The following is a 27,210-nucleotide window of genomic DNA, read 5'->3' on the forward strand; positions in this document are numbered from 1 at the left end:
ATTTTTATTTCCTTAATTCTTCTTTTTAAACTTCATCTTTTTCGGCAGCTTTTAATCCCAGATTGGTTAAACCCTCAAACATAAGGGAATTTACTGAAGCTGTGATTCGAGCTTCGGCAAGTGTTCGTACATGGGGGGCGTACGGCATTGCTAAGGGTATTCGTACTCTTAAAGAGACGAAACCGGATAGGGCTTCTACGAAAGGCAGAGGTAGGGATATTTGAAGAAATATCTTACTTTGCATGTGATGAAAGAGCCTATCTCATATTTGTTTTGTTCTTCACAGGTTCTTCGAAAAAGGTGATAATAAAGAAACACCTTATTCTTCCGAGTGATGACGAATCAGCATTGGAAAAAATAAGATTTTTCCTTTGTCAAGAGGTCTAATGCCGAATCTAAGGATTCCAAGGCTATTGGAGAGCCTGCCTTGAAGAAGAGAAAACTGAAAAAACAACATCCTATGAAGTTGTCAGATGCTAGAGCCGAGAAAACAGGAGGTATGCTTAGTGAATTCAGGCTGATTGATGAGAGCACTGATTCTAAGGAAGACTCTCCTTTAGTTTTACATCGTCACGAAGGGGGGGGGGGGGAGGGGTTGAGTTTCCTCCTCCTTCTGATATTGTTGTCATTTCAGATGAATCTCCAGTGAAGGAGAAGGAAAATTTACAAGATGTTTCTGAATGCCATAATAAAGGGGTGAAGTCGTGGTTCCTGAGGCAGATACCACTGATAATATTATTGCCGATAAAACTGAGACCTACCTTCTTGATGCTGTTGATGAAGCTAATACTAGAAATTTGGTCGATACTGGAAATATTGATGCCGGTGCTGCTAATATCCCTATCGATTCACGCTTCTCCTTTCCAAAATCAAGGAACAAGTACCCACCGATCCTCATAATACGACTCAACCGTTTCTCGACTTTAATGTTGTTGATAAAGGTAAATTTTTTGGAAAGAAGGCAATACTTTGCACGAGGTTGATTCTCGGGCACAACTTGTTAAGGCCGATGATCCTGCCAATATGTGGATGAAGACCTTTATTCCTCTTACCGTTAACCACAACCGTTCTTTTGAATTGTCAGATGAGGACAATCTTTTGGCCAATCCTCACGTGATGGAGTCGTTTTTGCTCATAACTATATTGGTCCTAAAGAGAATATGATTTGAAAGATTTGCCTACTCACAAATGGATGGTTGCTCTTGGGCTTATGATTCGAGCTCGGACATAGTTATGGGAGCCTTGAACGTCCCCAAGGTGAGGCCAAACTTATCCAAAAGCTTCGTGAAGAGAACACCGTACTTACTCAGGAAGTGAAAATTTTCAAGGCGGAATGCAACTCTTCTGTAGCGGAGTTAGATAGGGCCAAAGATAAGCTGGTGACTCATCAGGCTGAGAAGAGAAATTTTTTGGAAACGGATTGATGAGTTGAAAAAGAAAAAGCTGAAGCTTTTTGCATAACAAAGAAAGAAGAATTGGTTATCAATGATCTAAAGTAAAAGCTAGGGGAATCAAACCAGCTTCAAATTGATCTCCAAAAAAAATTGTGGGATCAAAGTGCCAAATTCAGCAAACTTGAGTCTAACTTTCATGCTTTGGAATTGAAAAATGTCAAAGCTTCTGGTGAACTTGCATAGGCTTTGATTATCCTAGATCAAAGTAAACATGATAACCATGCTCTCCGGAGAGAGTTGGCGGATAAAGATCGGGATCTTCATAAGAAAAGTGTCGCCTTGACAGAGAACCATAATAAATTTTTAGAATTCACGGATCACTCCAAAAAATTGCGTGAGCAATCAAAGCAACTCCTGGAACAAAATGATATGCTCAAGCGACAAATTGAAAACATGGAGAAGGAATTTGAGGATGAAAATCAAAAGATTCTTAGCTGGGCTAAGTATCAAAGCTCTGCCATGATTTCTTGAAAACTTTCGATCCTACTTCTTTTGATCATGTTCAGGCTCTCGCCGTTGCTGAGCGGAATATGAAAGAAGCCAAAAAGATCCTTGGATATGATGAGTATGAATCTTCAGCTGAAGAATAAATGAGCGAAGAAGAAGAAAGCGAAGAAGAAGAAGAAAATGTCGGTACCTCAGATGAAATGGATATGTTATCCGGAGATGCATCCATTCCTATTTCTGAAGATACCATAATCGGAGAAGATCTGAAGATTGATCCAAACGTCAGGAATGTTCCCGAGAGCGCTCGTGTGCAAATTACCAAAGATGTCCTTCATCGCTCTTCTAAGGGTACTGCAATTGGAGAAGACCCAAGGGTAGGGAATATTCCCGAGAATACTCCTATGGAAAATTCCCAAGATGCCCCTCTTCAATAATTTCTTCTTCACATGTTTGAATGTTTCGTTTTATGTGTCTTTCTCTTGTAAGGCTTTGTTTTTTAAATAAAATTTCTTTCATTCATGTTTCGCCTTTGTTATAAATAATCTCTTGGAAGTTTTCTTTAATTAAAATCTTTCGCGGGTGATCAATCCGATTAAGATTTTAATCATTAGAATCCTTGTACGAAGACTTGTAATTTTAATTTTTGGGAAGTTTGACTTATTGGGTAAAAAAGTCGTATGCCAAATTCCAGTGTTTATCAACTAACGGAATTGGAAACTTCCGGAATTATGAATGTATGACTAGCATGTATGATCGGAATCATGTATACTATCAAAAATATGATCGGAATCATGGATACAATTAATTACTAATGGAATTGGAAACTTCCAGCATTATGAATGTATTGCTAGCATGTATGATCGGAATCATGTATACTATCAAAAATATGACCGGAATCATGGATACAATTAATTGAAAATAATATGATCGGAATCACAAATATAATCAATAGAACTCAATTGCAAATAGTAATATGATCGGAATCATGAGTCAATAGAATTCAATTGCAAATAGTAATATGATAGGAATCATAAATACACCATACAAACTTACAAAGATCATGTTATAACCGGTTTTATTACACATATGATTATAAGTTCATAAATTGATCTCGGAGGCTTTACCCCGTACATTTTGGGAGTGATAGATAGACTCTATTGTCGGTTCCCGGTGATAGTCCCCCATCGTTTTGTTGTGAAGTATGAAGAACTAAACGATGTTGCCCGTAGTCCATTTCCCATACATTAAACTTACTGCCTTGTTAAAAACCTTTCCGCTAAAACCCGAATGGGACAAAACCCGAGTAAGGGAACAAGAGTACAGCTCATTGAATGCAACTAGATGTCAGGAATGGAAGAGCTTCAGGTTGCTTATGTTGCAGTTGTTGGAGACAATCTTTCCATCCGAAGTTTCCAATTGAAATGTTCCTTTCCTGTATCGCCTATAACCTTATAGGCCCTTCCCAATTTGCTCCTAGTTTATCTTTGTTCTAAGATCTTGGTATGGAGTTACCATTCGCATGACCAAGTCCCCAACTTTAATTTGCCGTAATTTGGTCTTATTGTTGTAATATCTTTCCACTTGTTATTTAACGGCCGTTAACTTAATTAAAGCCAATTCCGTGTTCTTCCATTGAGATCAAGTCCATCCTTCATTGTTTCACGTTTTTCGCATCTCGTTGTATGCATACCTTATGCTTGGATCCATTACTTCAATTGGTACCAATGCTTCCGCTCCATAAACTAATAAAAAAGGTGTTTCTCCAGTACTAGTTTTGTGTGTAACTCGGTAAGACCAAAGAACTTCAGGAAGAACATCAGGCCAACTTCCTTTTGTATTGCCGAGTCGTCTTTTCAACACTCTAAGTATCGTTTTGTTTATGGATTCTGCCCATCCGTTGACAGATAGATGATATGGTGAAGACGTTACTCATTTGATCCCAAGATTTTGGAGAAAATTCGTTATCTCTGCTCCAATAAATTGTTTCCCGTTGCGCAGCCTTATCTCCTTTCTCCAAATCGAACGATATGATATCTTTCGGAGAAATTAATAACACTTCTATCCAACCTTCGCGTATGCCCCCACTTCAACCCACCTTAGAAAAATAGTCGGTGCAACAAGTAAGAATTTTACTTTACATGGCTTCGGGGAATGGTCCCATGATGTCAAAGTCCCCATTTCATGAACAAATGTACGTAGGGTAATGAGTGAATGCAGAGGTTTTGTAGGCTGATGTATTGCAGATACACATGCTTGGCATTCTTTGCATCGTCGTACAAAATTTTGTGAATCTTTGCCCATGGTGTTCCAATAATAACCTGCACGTAGAAAACATCGGGCTAAAGATCTCCCACCAGAGTGATTTTCGCAATACCCACTATGCACCTGCTGCATAGCGGGTTCCGTGTCTGTTGGGCCTAAACGCTTGGCGAGTGGCCCTTCAAAGTTCTCCGATATAGCTTTCCATAAACCGGGCAATATCTGTTGCTTTTACTCGCAATTTTCATGTTTTCTTTCTTATGGGTAGAGTCCCTTGTTGCAAATAATCGCTATTTCATCCTCGATCATGTGTTGATCCCGTCGTACGTGCTTAATTTCGCAACCAATTGGGTGTAATAAATGGATCACACTTCTACTTCTGGTTCATGATTAGCAACTAATGCAAATTTTGCTAAAACGTCAGCCTCAACATTATTTTCTCGTGGAACCTGCTCTAATTCCCAGTCCTTGAATCTTGCAAAGAGGTCTGATATTTGTGTTTGATACTTCTGCATTCGTGGTTCTTTAATACTGAAAGTTCCATTCTCCTGGTTAACCACTAATTGCGAATCACAGTGTACCTAGATGCTTTCTGCTCCGTATTCCAAAGCAAGCTTTAAACCTGCAACAACAGCCTCATATCGGCTTCATTTTAGTGATCTTCGGGCATTTAGTGGCTTGGAGGACAATTTCACCACTGGGTACTTTCAATACTAAGCCTAATCCCGACCCACTTTCATTAGATGCCCCATCAGTGTACAGGGTCCATATCCATAGGATAACCCCGTATTTGTCATGGTTTCTTTTTCTACTTCTAAAGTCAAAAACTAAAATCTGCCACAAAATCGACAAGAATTTGTGATTTTATAGCATTTCTAGGTTGATAAGTAATATCAAATTCACTAAGTTCAATTGCCCATTTAGCCAATCTGCCTGATAACTCCAGTCTATGGAGAACACTCCGTAGAGGGAATGTCGTTACCACGACAATTGGATGGCTTTGAAAATAATGCCTTAATTTTCTAGCAGCATGTATTAAAGCTAGGGCCAATTTTTCTAAATATGGATATCTAGTTTCGGCATCTAAAAGTGTTTTACTAACATAATAGATTAGAGATTGTTTACCTTCATCTTCACGTACCAGAACTGCGCTTATCGATACCTCTGAAACGGCAAGGTATAGAAACAGCTTCTCCTCGGGGTTTGGTTTTGACAGCAACGGCGGACTTGAAAGATACCTTTTGAGTTCTTGCAACGCTTGTTGACATTCTAGCGTCCACTTAAAGTTTTGTTGCTTTTTCAGCACAATGAAGAATTTGTGGCATCTCTCCGATGATTTTGAAATGAATCGAGATAACTTTGCTACCCTACCAGTCAAACTTTGCACGTCCTTTATGTTGTTGAGATCATCGGGAATGTTTTCGATTGTCTTTATCTGGTCTGGATTTATCTCTAATCCTCGTTTTGAAAATATGAACCCCAAGAACTTTTCGGAGGATACGCCTAATGCACATTTTTCTGGGTTCAGCTTCATGTTGAATTGCCTTAATATTGCGAAGGATTCTTTTAAATGAACCAGATGGTCTTCAGCTCTTTATGATTTTACAACCATATCATCTATATACACTGTAACACCTCGTACCTTTAATGAAAGTTTTGACCACGATCCTAGACTTAGAAAATCGATAAAGAATGTGGGAATTGAGATTTTTCCGTTCGGTTGTGATATGGCGGTTTACGCCCATGAACAAGTGGTCGTATTCCAATTTACGCCCATGAACGTTGTCCGTAAACCGAAACCAAGAATTTCGAACATTCGGAATTTGACATTTGAGGTCATATGGTTAAATACGGACCGTATTTCACTTTACGGCCCGTATTTCAAAACGTGTTGGGAATTTGAGAAAACTTCCTTGATGGAAGTTGTAGATCATTTAAATACCTTTCCAACGGTATCTTACGGGGGTCAAACGGACATCCGTGCAAGAAGTTATGGCCATTTCTTGAACAGGCGGTCTTGTCCATATTTCAAAATACGGCATTTCAAAATACGGCCCGTATTTTTAAAATACGGCCAGTATTTAATCGGGGCCGAAAATTTATTTTTCCGTAACAGTATATACTCGTCCATATCAGTTCAAAACATTATTTTCATTCCTTCAAGACCTAGAACGACCTCCTACCTTCTTCCATCATCAAGAATACCAAGGTAAGCCTATTCTAATTATTCCAACTCAATTCTAACACCTATCCTCGTAATCTAAACAAGAAATTATCATTCTAAAACTAGGGTTTTCAAGAAAACCATCTCAAGGTTCAAGAATTCAAGATTTTGGAAATCTTCTTCAAAGCTCGAGTCTTTAATCCAAGTTTTGGAGCGACTAAGGTATGTAGAGTTACTATCTACGTGTGGGAACATCATTGTTCTTCCCCACGCCTCAAAATCCATAAAATTATGATTTCTCTACTAAACTAGGGTTTCAATACAAAACTAGGGTTTCTATACCATGCTCATGATAACCCTAGGTCCATGTCCATGATTATATTACGTATGAATTGTTGTAATTCCATCATTTAGTTCTTAATATTTCTTTATGATTATTGAGAATCAGTCCGTAATCCATGAAACCCATATCTTGTATTCCATGGGTTCTTGCATGCATGTTTTAGCTAAAATGATTATTTCATGAATATCCTACATGTCTACAAGTTTTCATGCAACTGTATTATATAATTACTTTCATGCTATGCTACAAGATACACAAATGCTAAATACAAGTTATTTCATGAAACCACGTTTACAAGTTATTTCATGATATCCATGTACAACAAGTTATATTCATGAAAACCATGTGCGCAAGTGCCACTTATTTTACATGTTCATGTTTTTGGGAGTTGCATTAACTACCGAGAAGGCTTCAAAATGTACTCGAAACTACGTAGCCGCGTAGATGAGGATTGTTCCACCCATGCTTAGGACGATCTCTCATAATGATCGGATCCTTTCATAATATTATTAAATCTCATGTCCCTGGCAAGGTATGAGTGTTCTGCGTGGTAGGACGCAAGTACCGGACCATGTTGTCGGTTATATTCTTACCGCTCTCCCTACTCACGATACTTTACACATGTTATATATGTATATGTACTCATGCTCGGGATCATGTTTTAGCTACTTCGTTATGTTATCATCATGTCCCATGTTATTTCTTTCGCTGTTGCTTTACATACCAAGACATTCAATGTGCCGACGTCCCTTTATCGCTCGGGCCTGCATTTCACGACGCAGTACGGATTCTGACAGACGACGCCTCGCTCGCAGGATCTGCACGTTGACTATTGGTGAGCCCCATCTCGTTCGGGGTTTAGACATTGTCATTCTTTAATTAGTTTTGCAACTAAAGGTATGCTTTGGGCCTTGTCCCGACGTAGCATGTTTTCCACGTGATTCACGATTAGAGGTTTCATAGACTAGTCAGTTTAGTTATGTTAGACATGCAAGGTGTTTAGCCATCTTTGGCTCAACTTATGTTATTTCCGCAGTCATGATTTAAACAAGTATTTCATTAAATTATTATGACATCTCATGTTTTATAAAAGCTCATCACGTTCATGCTATATTTCCGCTCTGCGTATGCCCTATGATGATTCGGAAGCCATGTGGTTCGCTCGGTCACACGCAGTATGGCACCGAGTGCCGTGTTTCGCCCAGGCCATGGTTCGGGGCGTGACATACACCTCCGTCGTTTTTCCCAACTGATCTTTGAACATTGTGGTGACTAACCGTTGATATGTTGCACCGGCATTTTTGAGTCCAAACGACATCATATTATAACAATGCAAACCCCTCGACATTATAAATGTTGTTTTTATTTGATCTGCAGGATTCATCTTGATTTGATTGTATCCTGAATATGCATCAAGAAAACTTAACAATTCATGGCCGGCTGTTGCGTCTATCATTTGATCTATATGAGGAAGTGGGAATGGATCTTTTGGACATGCTTTGTTTAGATCTGTGAAGTCCATACACATTCTCATCTTTCCATTCTTCTTTGGTACCACTACCATATTCGATAGCCATTCCGTATGCTGCACTGGCCTTATGGATCCAGCGTCTAATAGCCTTTGTACCTCTTCTTCTATGAATTTACTTCTATCATCGGGGAATCTTCTTCGGGGTTGCTTTACAGGTCTGTGATAAGGATCGATGTGTAATTTGTGTGTTGCTACCTCCGGTGCTATTCCTGTCATGTCAGCATGGCAAAAGGCAAAAACATCTATATTGTCTTGCAGAAATGAAATATACTTAGTTGATTGGTGTAGTTTGCACCCGATGAATGTGCGCTTTTTTGGAGATGCATCGCCAAACGGCATTGAGTCGAGATCCTCAACTGTAGCCGTTGAATGTTCTTCTGTTGAAGGATCTTGTATAGCTTCCTTTTCGGCATCCTTGGTGCTTGACCGTGTTTGCTGAATTATTTGGTAGACTTTTTTATCCCTTTTACATTCGCTTTCTGGCTTGAAGTGTTCTACCTTTGGCACGCCTTTCTTTATCGCCACTGCGTAACAGTCTCGGGAAATTCTTTGTTCTCCCCGAACTTCACCTACACCCCATGGTGTTGGGAATTTGACCACCTGGTGATATGTAGATGGTATTGCTTTCATGGTGTGAATCCAAAGACGTCCAACTATCATGTTATAAGCCATTGCAGAGGACATAATTGAAAAAATAGTTTGTAACTCTACTCCACTCGTTACTCGGTAAAATGATTTCCTCCAGAGTTCTTTCTGTTGAATTATTAAAGCCAGTGAGCATGACAGATTTGTGGATTACTTTGCTCGTCAATTTCATCTCCTCTATGACCCGGATGTTTATAATGTTGCGCACTTCGATCAACAAAAACACGTTTAATATCAGTATCTAAGATACGTAAAGTAATTACTAACCTATCATTATGCGGGAATTGCATATTATCGGCGTCGGCTTCGTTGAAGGTGATACAATCTTCGACAAGAGCCAGCCTATCCTGCTTTTCATTTCGGGTTGTTATCCTTTTGAACTTCACCCCTGAAGTATAAGTAACTTTGTTGATGTCTAGCCCTCCTATAATATTGATATCTGCACCACCAGTAATAAAATTAACCACTCACTTTGGCTCTGGAAGTGGCGGCGGCGCTCCTTGCTCTCATTCTTATAATATGCTTGTTTGCCTTTCTTCGAAAGCAACTCTGTCAGATGTCCTTGCTCTAGGAGATCGGCAACTGCTAATCGCAATGCATGGAAATCCTCAGTCTTATGACCATGTCCTTTGTAAAATTCAAAGAAATGTTCTGGATTTTTTTGCTTGGATCTGATTTCATTTTTCTGGGCTATTTGACCCTATTCCCCAATTTATCCAACGCCGCGACAACTTCTGACGTCGAAACACAGAAATTATAATCGATGAGTTTTGGAGCTCCAGTGTTGTAATTTCCTCGGGAAGTCCCTACTGTTGGTGGTGATCTATGCCGATATTGATTATTCCTTTGTGTACCTTCACAACTTCCTCGTGGATAATATGGTTCATAATTTTCCCTTCTATGAGTCCTATCTCCATCGTTTCTTCTGAAATTACTTCTACTTGACGTATCACTGGTTGATGGCGATGATTTCCTCATGATTGGATTAACAATAGCCTGTTCTATCCGAATTTTTGAACAGTATTGGTAATATATATCGTCCCAAGTCTTTGCCGGATCCTCAATTAAGTGTTTGGCGAGATCCTTGGTTGCTGGCGTTCCATCGGGATGTATTGCATGTCGGAACGCAATACTAGCCCTTTTGTCTTCGATTTGCGGCAAGGTGTTGCGGTGTTTCTGGAACCGATGAACGAATTCTTGTAGGGTCTCATCCCTCCTTTGATTGATGTTGAATATATCTTCCATTCTTTTTTTTGCTTTCCTTGCCCCTGTATGTGCCTTTTTGAATTTATTCACCAAATCCGCAAAGGATTCGAGTGAATTTGGGGGCAATTTGGCATACCAATCTAATGCTCCTCCTATCAGTACTTGCCCAAATCGTTTAATCATAACTGAACGAGTCATCTTTGGTCCAAGATCACAGGCCCGAATAGCGGATGTATGGCGGTGATATGATCTTGGTCGATAGTTCCATCATATTTCTTTATTTTTGGTAATTTGAAACTTTACGGAACATGCTCCAAATCAGAGAATCTTTCCATGGATGATATATATAATAACTATCATCCTCTTTTTTGATAGCGGGTGGTACCCCAGGTATTCTACTGATTCTTTCCTCATGTTCTTTGAACTTTTTCATATGCTCCTCGAACTGCTGCAGTATTGGAACAGGTATAATTAGATTGATATCGACATCGCCATGCCCCGTAGCCTCTATTGTTACGCCGAGATCATCGGCATTGGTTGGCTCCCCGTTTATTCTCTGCTCGCGGTGCGATCGACTCGAACCGGCAATCCCGTTCAATGGAGGCGATTGCATGGAATTTTGCCGTATTTCCACCATCATTTGTTTCATCACCTCCGTCATCTCTCCATTCAGGAACTCCTGTAAATCTCCCATTGGGATTGAAGCTTGATTTAGATCCGCCATTGATGCATTTCCCGTTATCCCGTTAGTTGGGTCGGCCCCGCACTTCTTCATTAGTATCTCTATTTTCGTTAGTGGGTGATGTAGGGGTAACTCCTGCCATATTTGAATGAAAAAGCAAAAGAAAATACCAAAGTAATAACACTTGTGTAAATTGAGATACAGGGATCAAACTACAAAGCTAACTGTAGAATTCCCACAGACGGCGCCAAACTGTTTGGGTCAAAATTTGTATTTAATTGGGAAAAGTATTCAAAACACACTCAAACTATGGCCAAAATTGCCATAACACACCTCAACTTTGCGGGGGTCCTATGACCCCCCTGGACTTATTTTTTGTGTATTATTTTCGCTTTCAACCGGACAAAGTCACTCAAACGAGTTTGAGTGTATGCACGCGCTCATAAAATTAAAATCAGACGGGTCATTTTCATTATTTTGGTTTCCAAAATTTGAAATCCAAAATTCTCTCTCACCTTCCACTCGATTTCTGCCATATTAATCACTCAAATACCATTTTAAACGCAAATCGGTGTGAATCATAGTTAAACTAACTTTAGGTGGTAACATCGCGGTGGATTTTGACCCGAAATCGTCGATTGATCTTCAAGCTTTTAGTGAAGCGAAAAAAATACCAAAGTTAGTCTTGTTCTTTGTCGGTATTTGTACGCATAAAGTTTATTTTTTTCCATATTATATAGGATTTATGGAATTGTCGTATGAATTTCTAGGATTTGTTAAAAAATTATGGGTTTTCCTAGTTTAAATTGGGGTTATTTGGGGTTAAGAGATGTGTAATCTTATGTCGTGTAGTATTATCGTTGTAATTGCGTCCAATTTATTTTCACCCCAAAATGTGATTTTATACCCTGTTTGGCCTTGTATTGTCGAAGTCCGAATTTAATTGTTGTTATTTGATGTGTGTGTGGGGTTGTGATTGTTGTTGACCATCTATTGTTATTGTATATGTGTGGTGCGATTGTTTGTACTATTACTTGAATTGTAATTTCAGGTATGAGTGGGTTTGTATTAGTAACATTGAGATGGTATCATGGTGGGGTTTTGGATGTTAGTAGTGGCCAAAGTATGAGGGTGGACAAATAACGAGTTTTTGGATATTGATGTGGATAGGTTGTCCTTTTTTGAACTAAGGGATTATATTAAAGAACTAGGGTATACTACAAGTTGTTCATTTTGTGTTAGGATACCTAATAGTGATAGTGTTGTAGAAATCAAGCCGATAGGGACATTTTCGAAATTTCACAAAGTTTTGAAAATGGGGATACTATTGAAATCTATGTCTGTCACATGGTTGATAATTTAGATAATGTAGATGGTCCCATTGCTTTGTTGGAATACACTAGCCCCAATGAGGAATCTTTGGCTGCTTTTAATAAAGAAAGGGATGGGGGTATCCAAGAAGGGGATGGGTTTGCTTTTAATAAAGAACCAGCATCATCAAGCTAGAACATTCTTGAACCAAAAGAGTGGTGGCTCTTTTCCGAAGACCCATTAAGTAGTGAATTTCCTATTCTTGAATCGACCGATCCATCGATGATAGTTCGAGTCGACCACCATTTGAACTCTTTAATGAACATGATCTTGAACATGAAAGTGATGATGTTCATGAAGAGTGCATAAATTTGGAATTTGAAAGGAGGTCATATCAGAGGAGGAAAAGAAGAGAAAGGATACCAAATGACCCTGGAGAAATTCCTGTTGGTGAAGTTGGTCCAGATCTGGGCTTTGATGAAACTGCTACTGCTGATACAAGCTTGAAAGGTAAGGTTCTTGGGGATGAGCCGGTGTATGTCGATTACGATGCATATAGTGTTGAATCAGATACAGATGATGAGTCAGGGTCTAGGAGGGCTAGGAGAAGGATAATTTTTGACAAAACTGTTGAAAAAGTGATGTGGGAGTTGGGGATGGTTTTTGAGGATGTGAATGAGTTTAGGGATGCTGTTACAAAATATGCATTCAAAGGGGTGTGCGATTAGAGAAATTTGTCAATGAGCCCAAAAAGGTTAGGGGTGAGGTGTAGGGATGGTTGCCCATGGGTTGCTATATGCAAGTCTTGACAAGAAGACTAATGATTTCATGATCAAAACCTACAATCCTAAACATAGGTGTGTCAAGACTACTAGAAATTACATGTGCAATGCTAAGTTCTTGTCTAAACATTACAAGAATAATTGATCATGTGTTAGAGTTGAGAAATACCCAAACATTAGGATTTTCAAGTTTCAAAGAGTTGATTAGGGAAGAACTTAATATACATGTTGGAAAAAACCGCCAGAGAGCTAGAGCTAAAGTACTCCAAGAAATCATGGGTGATCATGTGTTAGAGTTTGGAAGAATATTTGACTATAGGGATGAAATGTTGAGGACTAATGCGAGGAGTACTTGTGTTGTTAAGGTTGATGACTGAAAAGTGAAAGTGGTAGGTTGGTGTTTGAAAGTTTTTATATTTGCTTTGATGCTTTGAAAAATGCTTTTAGGTGGTCTAAGGAAATGTATTGGTTTGGATGGTTGTTTCTTAAAGGGAATAACCAAAGGACGGTATGGGTTTCTTTAAATTTTTGCTATTGCTAAAGATGATAATAATCAAATGTTGCCTATTGCTTGGGCTATAGTGGAATATGAGAATAAGAACACTTGGACATGGTTTTTGAAATTGTTGAAAATAGAGATTTTTTTTTTTTTTTGGGAATGGAGATGGAAGAACTAGACTAGCCCCGTGATATCGACATGCAAAAAGGTATGACAATCACTTTTTTTTTCTTCATTTAGTTGTAGTTCGTCCATTCATATATAATTGTTTCTCAAAATTGTAGGGGCTTCAATCGTGAAACTATGAAAGAATTGTTACTTTGAAAAAATCGGTGGAGCACGGGATGTGTGCAAGACATATCCTAGCCTATTAGTCTCCGGTCAAAAGAATGGAGAGGTCTTCAAAGAAGAACCACATGGTTTTTGGAAGTGTCTGATTTGGGAATGGAAAAGCACGCTTGAAGAGAGATGAAGATAAATGGACAAAATGAACCACTTTGGTACCGCAAGGATGGTAAGGATATTGTTGCGGAATTCTTTCGTACTACCCTTTGAAGGAGACCCGAAACTTGGTGTAACCGTACTTTAGACCCGACATTAAGTGTGATAGTGTGGACAATAATATGTCCGAGAGCTTCAATGCACGGATTTTAGGACCAAGGCATAAAACCATTATCACTATGCTTGAAGAGATTAGAGTTAAGGTAATGACTAGAATAGGTCAGTTGAGTCAATTTCCAAAAATATGGTTAACTAATATATCTCCAATGGCACTGAGGGTACTAGAAATCAACATAAAGAAGTCAATGGAATGTAATATTGATTTCAATGGTGAGAGAGGGTTTGAAATTAGTGATGGGCCATATCAACATCGTTGATTTGAGAAATAGAACTTGCGGTTAGTAGGGCTGGATGCTCGAGGAATACCATGTCAACATGCCCTTGCTGCCATATTATATAAGAAGTATGAACGTTGAGTTTGTTGATAGTTGCTACGGTAAGGAGACCTACTTGAGGACTTATTGTCATTTTCTTCAACCGTCACCAATATGAAAATGTGCTTTCCGAGTCCAATAACCCCTATGTTGCACCACAGTTGTAAAGCCTATGCAAATGCGAGACCAAAGAAGGTCGGGAGAAGAGAAGCCACCGAGTCAAAAAGATATGGTAAGTTGTCAAGAAAAGGAGTTGACATGACTTTGACATTTGTCATGGTAAAAACCATAACAAAAGATTTGTCCTTTGAAGGTATGAGCTTTTAAAGTAAACTCTCGTTTTTTATACTCTTTGGAGTAATGGTTTTGATTTGACACTCTGTTTTTGGTAGGATTACGGTAGAACAAGCTATGGTCATGGACCGGATGTTTACAAAGACATCTCGGTAAACTTTCTTTGAATCAAGTGCTACACCTGCAAGAGCTAGGGAAGGCCAAGAAAGACAACTCAAGCTTCGAAGCACCGGCAATGAAAAGCTAGGGGAAGGCGAGGAAAAATCCATTAACTTACCGATGCACCGGCAAGAGCAAGTGCAAGGCAGGTACTTCTCAAGCACCGCCACCGGCAGTGCAAGGCCAAGAGTACTTCTCAAGCTTTTGACAAGAGGTATGGGAACAAGGAGGACAACCATTAGTGCTAAATGGTTTGAAAATGCAACAAGTTATGCACCGATCAACTATTTGCTTCTCGGTCTAACGTGAGGAGGAAGACCAAGAAAAACCTGCGAAGCTTCTAGTCGCACTTTTTGTTGCGCCAATGCACTCCGATCAACCAACCTGTTGCTTCTCGATCTAATGTGAGGAGGGGAAGACAAGAAAACCTCTCAAGCTTCTAGTGTAGCATTTGTTGATAATGAAAGAGGAAGAACTACCCCTTACAAAAGGCCTAGAATTTGTTGGAATGGGTATATTGTATGAAAATGGATTTACAACATACAATGCTAAGATTTGAAATATTTGTTGGATTGGGTATATTTGTTGCAAGTGAGTTTACTAACTATAAACAATTATTTTGCTTTGTCTACAAGCATGGCTTGCCAAGTAGTAGGATAATTGATCTTTGCTCGAAAGCATATAAGGTCGGTGATGTTCTTGGGGACCTTGGTCACAACGCAAGGGAGTGAGGTGGAAGGGCAAAGCGAATGACATCAAGCCGACTTGAAGAGATGAGGGTAAATAAAAGGAAAAAAGTGACAACCCGGTAACTCGCATGAGACAAAGGATCCATGAAAGTAGTGTTAATATGTTGGTAGTTGGTAGAACAAGTTAATGTAGTTGTTAGTTTTTGCGGTTCATAAACAAACTAAAGTAGGTTGTGGCTTAGATGCTTGTTTTGTGACATTATGCTCTTGCGCTTGAATGTTGCGTCATCATGAATGTGATGCACTACTTTTGTACAAACTTATATTGGTGCAAGTGTTTATATATATGGAGTCATTTCTATTATTAAGTCTGTCTCTTTATTGATAACATCGGTGCATGTTTAATGTCGGTCGATATATACATTTCTATTTGAAATTGTTGGTGCACATGTTTAATGTCCGAGAATGTGCAACCTATGTTGGTGCATTTGTTTCTTTTTTCAAGCTGCGAGTTTATGGACCAAGTGAAATACGGTGGTCATGCATTTTGCATTAATGTTGCTACCAAATACGGTCAAGCATTTTGAACAAAATTAATGTTGCAAACCAAATGTGGTCAAGCTTTTGTTGGATTTAAAGGTGGTCAAAACGACTAAAGTGGTTGGGGGTTAAGTAGTGGGGAATTTATTGCAAAGACATTATAAATATAGGCTTTCACTTACACAAGTTTATGCGGATCCGGCATAACTTTGATAATTCCTTCACAAGTTTATGCGGATCGGCATAAAAAGTTTTTACTTTAAAGTATGCCCCCATCGGCATAAACTTGTTAAGGATTTACCAAACTTATCGATGGGGCATACTTATGCCTTATGGGCAAACTTTGCCTTGAAGCATATATATGTATTTTTTCAAGCATATAAACCAAAGTTACATGGAAAAGTATTATCTTTGTAAAAGTTTTTTGGATGGAATAAAATAGACTTTCAAAAAAAAAAAGTTTGCCTTATAAGGCAAAGTTTAAATTTTGTATGCCCTCCGTGAGACTTTTTAGTTATGTTTAACTAAAGTGGCTTGGGCAACTTTGTCTTGAGGGCGGACATTTAGTTATGCGGATCGGCATAACTTTAACTTTTCTTAAAGATTGTATCTTTGGATCGACGCATACACTCCCCGATCTGCCTTGCGAAATTATTTTTTTATTTTATGCGAGCGGGGGTTCGAACCCGAGAACTTTACAAAATGAAATACAAAAGTTGGTGCTCATACGCGGCTCTATCAAGGATGGAAAGAATTTATAGATGCTAACGGATTGGGACGGGGGATATATTGTGTTTCAAGGCTGTGTCGCTGCTAGAGACCGGATACACTTCCTTGTTGAAAAAAAACGGGGAGATCATAGAAATAGATTAGGCGGTCTCCCGTGTTTTCAATTTAAGCAAGGTTTATGTTGGAGCACATGTAACACCTTTGATTTTAAATTAAAGGGATTTCATTCATCAATTTCAAACTTACATTAAACACAAAACAAAGAAAACTAGAAAGGATTCCTAACATACATTAACCACAAGACAAAATAAAATGGAAAAGTAGTTCTTACCTAACATTAACCTGACACAAAAGACATTTTTCCAAGCACGCCTACCTAACATCAAGCACAAAACTAAACCATTCAACTTCAAAAATACAAGAAACACTAAGGCAATTGGTCATGACAAGTTGAAGAATTTCCTCGCATTAACAGTAGATCCAAATACCAAAACAAAACAAGATACAAAATGTGAAAATCAAATTAGAGCTAAAGTTGTTGATCCCTTCTTTTCGATTTTATCTCTTTTGCATTTTCAATTTCGCCAGATTAATCACACTTGATTGTTCTTCCATCTCCTTCATTTTCATATCACTTGAGACAGATTGTTCTTCCATTTCAATCTCTTTCAACATCTCGGCAATTTTCGGAACTTCCATCGTCTTCTTCCATCTCTTAATTTTCTTCTCTTTTGAAGCTAATTCTCCGTAAATCTCTTCATTTTGTTCACCAACTTTGGAATAATGTATTTCGATCTTTCATCAACTTTGGAAAGATCCCTCCATGAAAAAAATTTACTGTGAACCATAGTAGGGGCAAGACCAATATCTTCTTCGGGATTGTTGTCGGATAGGAAGTCTTCAATGGGAGCAACACGCCGCCATTGTACATCGCACCTCATAATTCGACATTGGATCTTCATTGTCCATACAAAGCTTATTCAAATCAATCTTGTTTCTTCCATAGCTAACCGAATTTTAATCGAAATTTGGGGAAAGAAATTGTAAGAATCGATCTTGGGTAAGAATTGAAACATGAAGAGAAGAAATTTACCAAAAAATTTGGGGAAGAACTCAATGTGGAAGAAGAAGAAGATCTAGCCGTTTGTGGGGATTTAAGATTGGATTTGGGGAATTAAAAACGTTATTTGGACGGCCATGTGGCAAATATACCTTTGAGTCCGTATAGTTTTTATCATCTCTTATTTGAAGGAGAGTAGCTACACTTGCTAGTCCGGTCACCGGTTGAAAGCGAAAATAATACACAAAAAATAAGTCCGGGGGGTCATAGGACCCCATGAAGTTAGTGTGTTATGGCAATTTTGGTATAGTTTGAGTGTGTTTTGAATACTTTTCCCTATTTAATTCAAATAGTTGAATTTGTCTTTGAGGTTAACTACGGTACAGTAGTAATTTGATTCAGGTAAAAGGATTAAGATAAGTAATTTCTTAGTTATTGATAAAGAATAGATAAAAAATAGAAAAATGCAAAGGAAAGAGTAAACTTATTCTAATATTGATGAATAACAATAGTGTAGCTCTTAATCTTCAAAAATGAATGAAAGCTTGATGACCAAAGAATAAAAGTGACAATAAGCAAGAAATAATGATAATAGTGTATTTTTTCAGTCCGACTTGGATGCTTCCTCTATCAATGAAAATTCTATTTATAGGTATATGATTCTATATGGTGCTCTTCCCGTTGTATACTTGTAACAGCAATCATTAATTGATGAATTGATGATTGTCATTTAATTTCCTTGATTCTGGTTGTTAATAACCGTTTCAGCTGTTACCGCATTAGTTCCATTTAATTCTCAATAAAGAGGGTCTTATCTGTTGTTATCATTTATGTTCACTGTTGACCCAATCTGATGCCTTTCCGTAAAGGCTACGCTCGGCATTACCATCTAATATCTATTCGTCGTTGAATAAATTGACACATGTCAACTGCACGTTGGTCCACGTGACAGGTACATTTTTACCCATACAGTATCCTAATTTATCTTCGTTACATATTTGGAATTCCAGAAAAATTAGACCTTGAAATTATTCAAGTTAACCAACTTTTGCCCTTTTTACATAGTTGTAGTTCCATATGAATAGCTTTCAAATGTTTGAGAAAATGCAAGCTGAGAAATAAAATAACATAAAAACTAATGAATTGATAATCAGACGATTCTTGTTTCGTTTGCACAACGCAAAGACTCCTCAATTTAAAGGGAGATTCGATTTTGTGGGTCACAAATATAACTTTAGTTAGTATAATCCATTTCGGATGGAATTCATAAAAAGTAAAATAGGAAATTGGTAAACAAAATACGTGAGATGTATATAATGTCATTTTCTTCTATTAAAATTGTAATGGATCGTGAAAGATTATTTCCTCCACTTTTAAATTATGAAACTAACTAAATAAAAAATTTAGACTACGATGGAAAAACTCTTCCCTTTTTATGTCACGTTAGAATCAAGTACATGAAGCACGTTTCCGCACCTATTATGCAACTGATGTCACTCTCTCAGCTTACATAGTAAGAATTAGGGGCGATAAAATTAGCTCATAAAAATATAACAGAAGAAATGACTAATGAGTAAATATCTATTTTTTAAATCATTTATTAAATTAGCAGCGTTTTAGAACTAACTAAACTTTAACCAGTTGTAATGAGGAAACATTATTTGCACGATCATACCCGTGGACTAAAATAAGAAATCTTTAAAAATTCGACATAATTTGAAATACAGGGACTTCTAGAAAATGTTCTCAAAATAAGAATTAACACTGTTTCCAAGATATTGTCCTTGTATTTAAAAGAGGTATCATGAATGGAATATGTTCAAAAGAGGTGTAATGAAGTTTGAAATAGGTATCATGAATGAATATGTTTTTTGGGTGAAATAATGATAAATAATATATATATATATATATATATATATATAATTATATATTAGTTTATCATTATTTCACTCATAAAACATATTTCATTTGTGATACCTAATTCAAACTTATGATACGGGAGCTGAAAGAGGCAATTAGATTTTTCAGACAACAATTCACTAAGGAGAATGACCTCATCCAATTTGAAATATTAGATCATATTCCCAGACGGATCTCAGATGAACAAAATACAAGCATTACAGAGATACCAACTCCTGAAGAAGTTAAGCATGTAGTTTTCAGTCTTAATGGTGAAAGTGCTGGTGGACCAGATCGATTTACAGGGCTATCTTTTCAAACATGCTGGAAAACTGTTGGGGAAGACATCACCAATATGGTCTAGGCTTTTTTCTGTGGAGCAAAACTTCCAAAATTCATCACTCATACCAATTTGGTCTTATTACCAAAAAAAGGATTTCATAAATACCTTTTCTGTTATGAGACCAATAAGTTTGAGTAATTTTGTGAATACGATTTTTTTCAGGGTTGATTCATGAAATATTGGTTAGTAGTTGGTCTGATATCATCACTTTAAATCAAGCTGGGTTTGTAAAGGGGAGAAGTATTGTTGAAAATGTTTTATCGACTCAGGAAATCATATCAGATAGAAGACTAAGAACCAAGACTGCTAATGTGGCGGTGAAATTTGATATGGCTAAGGCATATGACAGGGTTTCTTGGCTATTTTTGACTAAGGTGTTAGGGCACCTGGGCTTTTCAGAAAGATTCATTGATATGGTTTTTAGAATTATCACCAAAAACTTGTATTCTATTCTAATCAATGGGTACCAATAAGGCTTCTTTAAATCATCAAGGTGGTAAAGCAAGGGGACCTTTATCCCCAACTTTGTGCATCTTAACAGCTGAGGTATTATCCAGAAATCTGAGTGCTTACATCAAATTCCACAATTCAAAGAATATGGGATGCCTAAGTGGAGTCTAAAGATCAATCACTTGGCTTATGCAGATGATATGATCATTTTTTTCCTCGACGGACTTATTTTCACTATATTTGATAATGGAGGTATTGAGGAATTATGAGAAGACTTCAAGGCAGAAAATCAATAAGGGAAGGAGTTCAGTATTCATGCATCTCAATATATCAGGAGATATCAGTATCATTGTGGAATTTGTAACTGTATAGGCAGAAAGGATTTTCCCTTTACCTATTTAGGGTGTCCAATTTTCTATAGCAGAAGAAAGAAGGATTTTTATAATCCAGTTCTATGAAGATCATGTACAGGTTACAATCTTGGAAGAGTAAGATGCTATCTTTTTGAGGAAGGGTTGTGTTGGTTAAGCATGTATTGCAGAGCATGCCTATTCACATGTTATTTGTAGTAAATCCTCCTGACTGTATCATAAAACAAATGCACAAAATGTTTGCTCAGTTCTTTTGGAGTAATACCATTGGAGGGAAGAGTAGACACTGGTCAAATGCGGAGGTACAACATAGATCTGGAAGAGTCAAAGATAGTTCGAGCCCAGTTGTTTCATGTAAATGGAAGAAAACAAATATCAGGTGATATGTCTGAGGAAAAGCGAAACAAAACGTGAGAGAAGAAGAGAGGGTCACATGAGAAATGACAAGTTGAAGAGAAGAAGAAAATACAACCATATACGGTTGCAGATGTGGGAAATAAACGAGCAGAGATATCAAGCAGCTCAAGAAAAGACTGCAGATAGCCGGAACCCAACTCAACAAGAGGAATCGAAGAAGAAGGGGAACCAACATTGCAGAGACTTAACAACAATTCTAGGGATTTCAGCAAGCTTTACTTTCCCATTTCTTATGTTATGCTTTCTATTTTTGTTTATTTGGACCTTTGCTATTTGAACCTCTTTAATTTTTTATTAATACAAAACAACCCCTTGGGGTTTTATTTATTTATTTATTTTTTTTAAAAAAACTTCATTAATCGTTCCTTGAGGTTGAACTAATCTATAGCAAGGCTTGTTCGAACTCTAGGATATTGTCCTTGAGTCGAAAAAAGAGTTATCAAGAGTAAATTAATCATTTTTGCATTAGTTCGCCTACCTATTTCACTCAAGATATCTATTAAAATTTATATATTTATCATTATTTCACTCATATTCAAACTTCATGAAATTTTTAGAGTTTGAACCTTTAAAGTTGGTTCATGGAGTTCGAACTTAATAAAAGTTTGATGCCATCAATCATTTGTCAAGTTTGAAACTCCACCAACTTTTCAAACTCTAGCACCATGAGTTGGAGTTGTTTCGTGTTAGAGGCATTCCTTGTTTCGTGTTAGAGGCTACCTTTCAAAACTGTCGATAAACTTTGATTGTCGACTCAAAAAATGGTAACACCTAATTTTATAAATATAACTTGCCTATTTTGCTGAAGTTTGGGTGGTTAATAACCGGTCAGTTATTAACTCACCTCCATCTTAACCTGCTTAAATTTAGTCCATCTAAAAGTTAGGTTGATTTGAGCTAAGTACATAGTCCAAATTGACCTATAAGAAATCTTGTTAAAATAGTTATATATATTTATATTAAAAATAATATTTTTATTAGCTTTATTTAGTAATTAAATAAATTATAAGAAAATAAATAAATTATTAAAATTTGATAAGAGTTGAACAGGTTTGGCTATGACCCATTATTTATCCCATTGTGACCCAGCTCATCTTAATCCAAGTAACTTTTAGATAAGATTATGTAATGGACACTTTTATTGGTTGAATTTACTAAAACCTGCCCAGATAGAACTCAAACTCCCCGTTTGCTAGACCTGGTAGGAACGAGGCACCGGTAACCCATTTTGAGGTCGTTGCTCAAACCATGCCGAAAGTTTATAAAGTTTTGCAAGTCTATCAACTTCAAAATAACTTCAGACATACAAAATGTCTGAGCTCAGCCACATATGACTGAATTTTCGTCATTTTTCCCTGAACCTTCGCCATATATTAGCGAAGAAGTTTAGGCTTTATGCCTGAAGTTTAAGTGAATAAAGTTTTATTAGAAATAACAATTTATTATTTGGATTGCACCAATTCAATATCTAAATATACTTCAAATTATCTCAAATTCGAAAGTTTCAAATATCACAACAACATGTATATATTAATAATTAATTTGTCGAAACGATAACAAATTTTAAAAAACTCGTGTTGCAATTATGATGATTGTCAATATTTTCAAACTTTCCAAATTACGCTCAGGGGTCGTTTGGTAGGATGGATTGGATGGGATTGGATTATTAATCCAATGGGATTGGAATTAATCTTATATTTGGTTGGTGGGATAACTTCATATATATATATATATATATATATATATATATTTATATATATATGGGATAAGAGGTGGGATAAGTTATCCACGCATAGAGGGTGGGACTAGTTATCCCGGAAGCGGAAGTTCCGTGTTGGTGATATATATATATATATATGTGTGTGTGTGTGTGTCTAATTCTTTAAATTCTTGGGTTCTTAATTAATAACTTGTACATATTTGATAAAAAATTTAATACAAATATATGATTGAATACTTATTGAGTTAGCGAACCCGCACTGAAAATTATCTCACTTTCCGAATTATCCATCTTAAAGCGAAAAACCAGCGTCTCATCTATGGGATAACTCATCCCTCTTACCAAAGGACCCTCACTTTTCATAGGATGATAAGGCAACGTCTTTGTCTGATGTTTACCAAAACTAAAGTATAAGTTGAAAAATTTGTCATGAGCTCATAAAGGAACATTTACAACCAATTATCTAGCTTCAATCAGCAATCGAGGTGTCTTAGATTAGATGACTTGGAGTCTGGGAAGTGATGACATAATAAAGCCGCACCAACCAAAGTTCGTTGGACTATTGCCACGAAAGCTCTGTACCCCATAAATTTTTTAACAGCTCAACCTATCAGATCAAAGGCTTTCTCCTTGGACCATTTATCATTTAATTCTTTATTTCCTTGTCAATAATATATACTAATAATCATCTGGTTTAATTTTTTTTCAGTTGCTATGTAATAATGTAAAGCATGAACTCATATGGTAAGAAAACGTTTAGGTGCAAATTTGTTTTAATTTGTACAACCTCTGTCCCAAAAAGATTGTCATCATGATTTTTTTTTAGTACGTAAAAAGATTGTAAAAACTACATATTTTGAAATTTGTCAATTAAAGCTTTATGAGATGATTTACTTGGCGTCACAGTGAAATATCTACCAAAAGAAGCTTTATTTTGTTTTTTAACTGCTCAACCTATTAAAAGTTTCGCTATATTTTTAAAGCTTTGTCAATAAATATAATAAGTCGTTTAATAGAGAGATAATCTTTTTGGAACGGAAGGAGTATGTCTTACTGAGACAAACAAATTGAAATAGAGGATCATAAAATTTAAAGAGCATTTTAATATATTAGATACGTCTTTAATCTAGCATTACAAAATTCAAAAGTCTTCTAATTTTTTTTAATTTAAAGTGTTAGAATTACTTATGCGTATACTCCATCAATTTTAATTTATGTGAACCTATTATTAGTTGATGAGTCTAAAAGGTGATTCTTTAACCATATTTTCCTTACATGTTTTTTAAGTTATTTGAATTAGAATAAATTATTATGACTTATTGTACTCAATATATAAAATTTATTTTACTAATTTAAAAAGTTTATGTTAAAATTTACGTCAAAACTTATAAAATTTGACTCTTATATTCGGACAAGGTTCGCGTGAATTGATCGAGAAGTACAAGTTTTAACAGCATAATCATTACATACACTCCTTATAATTTACACTCAGCAAAACATTCTTTTTCTCATTTCCAAGTCACTCAAAAATGCGACAAAAACAGAGCTGTCAACTACAGCAAATCAAACAAGAGTAGTTAGTTTCTTCTCTCTCTTAATTAACACTTCTCATCCTTTAAGCCTCCTCTTCTATCCCCTTCTTTATTCTCCTACACACTTCTATCAATAATCCTTTGACCTTTGTGACCCTTTTAACCCAATAATTCTAAGAAAAAAATGACTGATGAAAATGTCCATAAGGTGTCTGAAGCTTCGGCAAACACTGAGGCAGCAGGAAATGGAGAGAGTCAGGTGGCTGCAACTGGTGCCTCGGATATAGTGAGGAGATGGAAGAGAGAAGATTTGGTGAAGAGGGGTTCTTTAATTTTGCATGGTCTTGCCTTGGTTTTCTCAGTGATTGCTTTTATTGTCATGGCTAGCAATAATCATGGTGATTGGAAAAAATTTGATAGATTTGAAGAATACAGGTATACACATCCTTTGGACTATGGAATTATTATTTTTTTTTCGCTAGAAACGATATATATATATATATATATATATATATATATATATATATATATATATATAGGTGAACCAATTCTCTGGTTAAGTTTTAGTGATGTTAGTATGCTTACTTTAGATCTAGTGTTTTTTTTATCATTATATGCCAGCAGAAGTTGAGAGAGTTTCTAATATTTTTTCGTTATTAAAAAAAAAAAAGACCATTTTTAGTATTTTTATTTATATTTTTTTTATGGCATCTTATATGATACTCCTTCTGTCCTATTTTATGCGAAGGTGTTATTGTTTGGGAAGTTAAACCATTTTTTATTATAAGTTTTTCAAATTTTTTAGAATATTTTAAATTATTAGTCATGTGACCAACTTGCAGTACTTTTCGTCTAGTTTTCAAACATATAAAATAATTTTAAAAAGATATATTTCAGATTGCATAGTCAAAATTAACTTATTTGACCATTACTTGGAATCCCTTTACATAAATTGGGACAGAGGGAATACTAGACTTAAATGAGCTTAAATTGAGTGACATGGACAGTGAAAATTGATATAGTTGATCCGAACATGTTTGGAGTTGAATTGTACAATAGTTATTGTTGTTATTTGAGATATTCTTTTAATCTTGAAAATTGAATTGGATTTTGGGATGTGGTTATAACAGGTATGTGTTGGCCATAGCAATTCTGTCCACGTTGTATACAGGATTGCAAGTACTGAGACACATTCATGAACTTTCAACTGGCAAGGAATCATTTTCACGGCGGAGATTAGCTTTATTTGGCTTCTTTGGCGATCAGGTTGGTCATTTTCCATTGATATGAACAATTGAATTCAATATACATAGTGAGTAGTGCACAAAATTAGTGAGAAACTACTCTGGTTGTTCATGGGGTAGGACAAAAAAGAAAGAGCTTGATTGAATTCTTATAATTGAGAAATTTCTGAGTGCTAGTTGACTCACCTTTCAAAACTCATGACGTGTGCCTAACTCACACACGTGTTCCACTGCTAACTCTGAACCAAAGCCTTGAAGTAGGGTGGAGCGAGAGGCCAAGGTACAGGTTCGGCTGAGCCTAGTAACATTGGTCCAATTATTGTATTTGTCTTAAGAAATTCATTTAATATGTACACATTATTAATTTAGGATTCACTTACTTAGAAGGGCTAAAATCTTGAATCCATAAGCTTCAAATTTGGCTCCCCTCTATCCAGTAACTTAAAAGTCCTCTCGAATTCTAAATCCATAAGTTTCAAATTCTGGCTCTGCCTCTGCTGCTTGAAGGATAGCTCTTGATTGAATGTATTGTGAGACATGAAATTGATTGATTCTTTCTATTTTGGGGAATTGCAGGTAGTAGCATACTTGTTACTATCAGCTGCATCATCTGCTGTGCCACTGACAAATAGGATGAGAGAAAATAATGACAACCTATTCACAGATTCTTCAGTAGCAGCAATTAGCATGGAATTCTTGGCATTCTTTGCTCTGGCTGTATCAGCTCTCATTTCTGGACATAAGCTCTCAAATAAATCCTACATCTGATGAGACTTAAAGATATGCTGTTAGAAATTCTTTGAATTCCTCTGTTTGTTATCAGAATTACTTCATTCTTCCCATGTACATGTGTTATTCTTTTTCTTTTTCCTTTTCATTATGTATGTAATATGTATCATAGGTTTGAACAGTTTGCTTGAAATTAAACATGTGTGTTAAAATTCAGAGTGCAACTTGATCTATATGTAAAAACATTTTTGTCATTAAAAGAGTGCTCTTGTTTTGCATGGATCTCTCTGTTTTTGAGTGTTTATTTTATTTTTGGTGAATCAATTAGTCAAAGTCTGGAAATGTCCAGGAACTTGTTGACAACATTATATATCTGATGAAGTTAATTGATGAATAGCTGAACCCGTCCAGAAAAGTTGTCAGCATATGTTAACTACTTAAGAGTGCAATTTTCTTTTCTTTTTTTAATTTTTTTTTATGAAAATTAAAATTATATATACAATAGCTAGAAACTTCAGCTAAGCTCTACCACTGGCACTTTTCGAACTACAAAAGTAGTGTTCATACTCGGGTTGGGTCTCAATTAATTCGAATTTACGCTGAAAGGTCCATTAAAGGAGGAGCGCTCCCTATGAGAATTTTTTTCATTCCAAGATTCGAATTTGAGACCTCTAATTAAGAATAGGAGGTTATTATCCATGCCACGACAATCTTTGATGGTGATAGAAAAAAAGTTGATAAGAGAATTGCCGTCCGAGAAAATAATTTTTGACCCT

The 27,210-nt window shown here is 36.5% G+C and overlaps 1 protein-coding gene across 3 annotated transcripts in view; it reads left to right on the top strand.

The window, feature by feature from the left end:
* The window catches only part of LOC132049791 (CASP-like protein 4B1), a 27,416-nt gene extending 700 nt beyond the window's left edge, over positions 1-26,716 (top strand). The window contains exons 2-4 of one of the 3 annotated variants that reach the window (XM_059440725.1): positions 24,640-24,896; positions 25,592-25,727; positions 26,282-26,716. In XM_059440725.1, the coding sequence (XP_059296708.1) occupies positions 24,646-24,896; positions 25,592-25,727; positions 26,282-26,473 (579 nt within the window). In that variant the 5' untranslated portion in view covers positions 24,640-24,645 and the 3' untranslated portion in view covers positions 26,474-26,716. Of the gene's footprint in view, positions 1-24,545; positions 24,897-25,591; positions 25,728-26,281 lie in introns of those variants that run through there. The other 2 variants (XM_059440724.1, XM_059440723.1) reach the window with 2 other exon arrangements.
* Positions 26,717-27,210: the final 494 nt, after the last annotated feature.

The sequence above is a fragment of the Lycium ferocissimum genome, chromosome 3 (genome assembly GCF_029784015.1).
Source record: "Lycium ferocissimum isolate CSIRO_LF1 chromosome 3, AGI_CSIRO_Lferr_CH_V1, whole genome shotgun sequence".
Taxonomy (NCBI): Eukaryota; Viridiplantae; Streptophyta; class Magnoliopsida; order Solanales; family Solanaceae; genus Lycium; species Lycium ferocissimum.